The sequence below is a fragment of the Carcharodon carcharias genome, chromosome 12 (assembly GCF_017639515.1).
Source record: "Carcharodon carcharias isolate sCarCar2 chromosome 12, sCarCar2.pri, whole genome shotgun sequence".
Lineage (NCBI taxonomy): Eukaryota > Metazoa > Chordata > Chondrichthyes > Lamniformes > Lamnidae > Carcharodon > Carcharodon carcharias.
In genome coordinates, this window is record NC_054478.1 from 143654170 (window position 1) to 143660169 (window position 6000).

The following is a 6000-nucleotide window of genomic DNA, read 5'->3' on the forward strand; positions in this document are numbered from 1 at the left end:
CAAGGCTAATATCTAACTGCAAAAATATCCGTCAGCGCTTCTTCCAATCTAAAAAGGGCAAAAACCTGCGGATGCAACGTTTGCAGATTCCTCACTTCAGCTGCAGGTCTTTATTGTGATTAACCCTTCTTCTGTAGGAACTTTACCACACCCGGTAGAGAGAAAGCAAAGGAAAACAGGCAGAAGCTGGAAATCATAAACACAGATGACAAACACCACAGCACACGTCATGTTTATAGTCAGTCCTTGGTTCCTCTCGAACAAAGGGGAGCCCACAGGGCACGCAGCTAAATTTAACACGAGAAGGAAAAGGAGGAAGAGAAGAAAATGCTTCGTGCTCTGGTGGGTGGTTAGTCCGACCACAACTCATTAATTCTGCAGCTGCTACACTTACAGCTCGGTTTCTTCGCAGGTTTAGTTGGGTCGACCTCTCCTGTCATTATTCAAGTCCCAACTAGTTCCACCTTTTTTAAATTCTCAATTATCTCTGCATTACCTCACTGGTGATCATTCACGTTGCCTAATGCTTTTCTGCCACACAGTTTCCAGGTCATTCAGCCCACAACTTGCTATGATTGAAATAGCAATTTGGCTCTCCTCCCCTGCCCCCTCTCTGCTTTTCCAAACATGCTGTTTTCAGTTCTGATGAAGGGTATGCACCAAAAAGCTAACAACTCCGTGCAGTCTCTGTGACCAGGTGGCAGTGCAGAATTAATCGATTCATTTGTGTTAACAGATTTATCCAGTCTCATTCCCATGAAACACCTGAAGGGATAACAATGTACAGGGAGATTTACTCTGCATCTAACCCCGTGCTGTACCTGTCCTGGGAGTGTTTGATGGGGACAGTATAGAGGGAGCTTTACTTTGTATCTAACCCTGTGCTGTACCTGTCCTGGGAGTGTTTGATGGGGACAGTATAGAGGGAGCTTTACTTTGTATCTAACCCTGTGCTGTACCTGTCCTGGGAGTGTTTGATGGGGACAGCGTAGAGGGAGATTTACTCTGTATCTAACCCTGTGTTGTACCTGTCCTGGGAGTGTTTGATGGGGACGGGGTAGAGGGAGATTTACTCTGTATCTAACCCCGTGCTGTACCTGTCCTGGGAGTGTTTGATGAGGACAGTGTAGAGGGAGATTTACTCTGTATCTAACCCTGTGTTGTACCTGTCCTGGGAGTGTTTGATGAGGACAGTGTAGAGGGAGATTTACTCTGTATCTAACCCTGTGTTGTACCTGTCCTGGGAGTACTCCATGCTAACACTGTGACACTGAAATTGTTACTTTGCTCGATACATTTTTTAATTCTTTCACGGGATGTGGGTGTCAATGGGAAGGTCAGCCATTGTCAACCATGTCCACACCCGCATCATGATTCTTCACCTTGATGTGCATAAAAATTTACATAAAAACAATCAGAATTTCCGAATCCAGTTCCTCCTGTTTTTCCCTTCAGTCTTTGCATTCATCAAAAAAAAAAATCAGCAAAGCTCCTTTACTCACCACCATATTGTAAGCTTCTGGAACATCCGTTTTAAACTGGAACTTGCCACCCTGGTAATACCCTTCATCTGTTAACGGAACAGGAAATAAGTTTGGATGGAACAACATCAGCAACAGATAGGAGCACTTCCCAACAGGTAACACATACCATTTGCCACAAATACAACAAAATTTCTCATATAACCCATGCCATTTGCAGGCATCGTATTGTGCACAAGTACACAACATACTTGTCAAATCCCAGATCAGCCTCCAAATTAGTGTTCAGCGGAGCTTCATGAGAGTAGAGGAGGCCCCTTTCCCACATGAATGCATCTCTTATGTAACCCGATATTCCTACAAACGTGGTCAGTGTCAAGAAAAAACAGATTCAAGCGCCAGATGAAAACACGGTAAAGCATTAAACGTGTGCAAAAGTCTTTATTAAATTTGATCACACCTTACAGTGACCTTAACCTTCACCTTGCAAAAGGCTGGGAGTTAGCCTTGGAAAAATTCCGTACCCTTTCTCTGCTGGGTCTGCTGCTTTTGGACGTGCGTGATGCAGTCCGCCACGTCTCCAATGTTGTTTTCAACATGTTTCCCATGTTCTCACGCTGCCGTGAGAGATCCCAGATCGTCCCTGTGGCCTTTGCGGCTTCAGCTAGGGAAACGGGCGGGCAAGCGAGTGGGCATTCCTTGGAATCTTCAGCATCGTCGGCCTCCTCGGTTGAAGAACGTCCTGCATCTACGATGCCATCATCTGTCTGTTCCATCGTGCAGCCTATGGCATCAACCACCTCCGTGCAAGCTCCCATGATTGTCTCTGCGGTAATTTCCATGCCGGCCTCCCGCAGGCGAGCAAAAAGTGTCTCACCGTCAGGCTGGTTGGCCTCGTCCTACATCTCCTTGTTCTCCACACCTTGTGCAGCCGTAACCTGTTTGAACCCAGCGTGGTGGAAGCGATTGGCAATCGTGGCTTCTGTCACCATCTTCCAGGCCTTTTCTGTCATGAACATGGCCCCCAGTGCAGCTGGATTGAAGTCCTGCTTCTTATCGCTGGCCTCAATAACTTGAGGGTTTGGCTGCCGTCAGTGGTAGGTTCAGGTTCCTAATCCCTTGGCTGGAGCCGGGTGTTGGGGAGTAAGAACAACAGTTCCATGCTGTTGAGGCCAGGGAAGTCGGTATGCGCGGGGCAGTTATATGTAACAATGGCAAAATTCCTTCTCTTTCATTGATATATTTTGTCCACTTTTCCTGATCCACACCTTAAAAGGATGCCGGAGGTCATCCAGGCAGTTTTGTCCTCTCACTGCACGGGTAGTGTCTTGACATTCATGAAGCAACGTGGCTTCTTGGAGCTTCCGATCACAAGAAGGGGCAGCTTTTCGGTGTCATCCATGTTGGTGCAGACCAGAGCAGTGATGCCTTCCTCGCTTTGCTTTCCACCATTAAACCTTTCACCTTTAAACGTCAAAGAGCAGGTTGGCAAAAGGCCGTAAAACAGTCCGGCTCCATCCACGTTAAGAATGTCTTTCGATACGTACTCGTTCAAGACATGGGTGAGATCATTTTGGAACCAACCAGCCACCATTGCTGCTTACACCAGCCACACCCTCATCGTTTACTGCACCAAAGACGATGCCGTGCCCAATCTTGAATCGGTCCTGCCATCCATCACCTGCCGCAGGTGAACGCCATGTGGCTCTGCTTCTTTGCCGGGGTGACTTTCCTTTCCTGCAGGATTGGATGGGATTGGAGATAGGAATGTTCTCTATGTGGGCTGCCTTGAACCACGTTAGCAGAGCTTCTTCAACATCAGGATAGACGGCCGTTCTCATCCTCTTCCTTGCTGGAGAGAATGTCTGCTGGTTGAACTGTTCCAAGATGCTCGCCTTGTGTTTCAAAATGGTGGACAAACTTGTTGGCCAAATCTCCCGCTCTTTCGCGATGTCTGCTTTCTGCTTCAGGCCACAGTTTTTTTTTACTCGCTATTTCAGCTTCACCATCTCCCCGATTGACAACTTTCTCGCCGGCGTGGCCATACTCGCAGGTTCTGCGCATCCATTCACAGGGAAATCTCGATGCCAAATGATGGCTTGCCCAGCGCTCCACGATTTCGCGCTCGCGTGGTCTAACCCCGCTCTGATTGGTCGACATGGTCATATGACAAGCGTAGACAAATTCAGCTAATCTGGAGTTACCAGCGTGGAATTTCGGCTCATCACGGGCATCGTTCTATGGGATTTGCTATTGTGCCGGTGGGAATGGTTGACGACTGATGTAACTAGAATTTTGTGTCATCCGAATTTGACTCATTGCAATTTCACTGTATCGCACCATTTGTCAGGAAACATATCGCACCATACCACACACACACACACACACACACACACACACATATATATTACATAGTATGCTGCAACATATTTCACACACACGCATAAATAATAAGAAAATTTGTTGCAAGTAAAGGCCATTCAGCCCATCAACCCCCTCCACACAGAGACTGATTATTCTTCAAGCATCCCCTCAACATGCCCTGAACCTTATTCCAAGTAGATATTGCAATGAACATTTGTGCACATAATGTGGATGTGCCGGAATGGTTGGCATTTATCGCCCATCCTTATTTGTTCTGAGGTGGTGGTGGCGGACGTGCCTCATGAAGCGATGCAGTCCCGTGCGTTGAAGAGAGAGTTTCAGTGGCAGGTTACCGGTGATCAGGTGTTGCTTGATGGCACGATTGGTGGCTCTTTCTATCACTCTAATGATGACTGGGAGATGGTCGACATGGGGCTAACTGGCAAGCAGGTAATGTGGAACAGGAGTCGCATGTAGACCAAACTACACAGGGGTAGCATATTATCCTGAAGCTAATCAGCGAACCAGTTGGAATTGTACCACAATGCAATGGCACTCATGGCCATTTTTCCAGGACCAGCTCATAAACGATCAGATTTATTCAACTCAATTCACGGTAGGATTTGAACTCTCAACCTCAAGAGTTGCTGATGTAGTAACGTAACCATTAGCATATGAAACATGGATTGTCCCCCTTCCTCATCAATCCATTGCAATCAGGGTTCATGTCTGACCGATCGACCATGGAGCACCACCCTGGTCCCCCATCCATCTGTTGATCCCTGTGCAGCCCACCCAGGGCATTCAGCTTTCATTATCAGGCTCTGGCTCCCGCAGCAAAACCACTTTGCAATCCAACTAGAAACATTTCACTTGTTGCATCACCTTTACTGGGTCTGGTCCTCACCTGCTCAGGGGTTGTGCTGAACCACTTTTTGGAAACCCATATGAACTGTGTCTGCTTGGATCAAACTGGATCCGGGTTACTGCCTCAGAATTGCTTTATGGTTTGCAAGGGATACCATTCCCAAGGCCGTTAACACAATTTTTGGAGGAATAAAAAGTCTGATGGACTCACGGAACTTGATAGCTAGGAACAAACCTCAAGTCACATAAAATGGAAATTCGGCTCATTCGTTCACCTTAAATCAGTGACTCTATCCAACGTTCTCAATCCATGGGAACGTGGATTTGACTTCAGTGAACAGCAACTTCTTTCCACAGAGAAGATGACGACTTTGGGACATTTCAAACCCAGGGGTCACAGAGAAGGTAAATGATGCTCAGCATACACAACTACTGAAGGGTATTGTGTGGTTGTCAGTCTGTGGTATTTGTCCTAAGGATGTTGGGGCATATTGGGAACAGGATAGGGGAGGGGAATATTCTGTTAAACATGTTTAGTGATGTCTCACAAGTAGCGTTAGGGAGTTGAGAAGGGGTTTCCAAGAGTTTTCCTGAAATTAGATTCCTTGTTTTTTTTCCTTCCTCAGGGGTTAGGCTTTACTAGGTACTGAGGTTAGGGGAGACAGTGAGAATGTCACTGAGTGAGTATGCAGTAGACAAAGACTCTCGCAGAGGGAGTAAAGAAACTGCATGGTGGAGCAATCACAGGCCAGAGAGACAGAGAGACACACACGAAGAGAGTGACAGAGAGAGAGAGAAAGACAGACACACACACACAGAGAAAGAGAGAGAGACACGCACACACAGAGAAAGAGACAGAGACACGCACACACAGAGAAAGAGAGAGAGACACGCACACACAGAGAAAGAGAGAGACACACGCACACACAGAGAAAGAGAGACACACGCACACACAGAGAAAGAGAGACACACGCACACACAGAGAAAGAGAGACACACGCACACACAGAGAAAGAGAGACACACGCACACACAGAGAAAGAGAGAGACACACACACACACACACACACACACAGAAAGAGAGACACACACACACACACACACACACACACACACACACAGAGAAAGAGAGACACACACACACACACACACACACAGAGAAAGAGAGAGACACACACACACACACAGAAAGAGAGAGACACACACACACACACAGAGAAAGAGAGAGACACACACACACACACAGAAAGAGAGAGACACACACACACACACAGAAAGAGAGAGACACAC

At 47.0% G+C, this 6000-nt stretch overlaps 1 protein-coding gene across 1 annotated transcript in view; it reads right to left on the bottom strand.

Moving 5' to 3' along the window:
* ube2f (ubiquitin-conjugating enzyme E2F (putative)) overlaps window positions 1–6000 on the bottom strand; it is a 179205-nt gene that overhangs the window by 35513 nt on the left and 137692 nt on the right. Inside the window, exon 5 of the mRNA XM_041200601.1 lies at window positions 1503–1570. Within this exon, the coding sequence (XP_041056535.1) occupies window positions 1503–1570 (68 nt within the window). The remainder of the gene's footprint in view (window positions 1–1502; window positions 1571–6000) is intronic.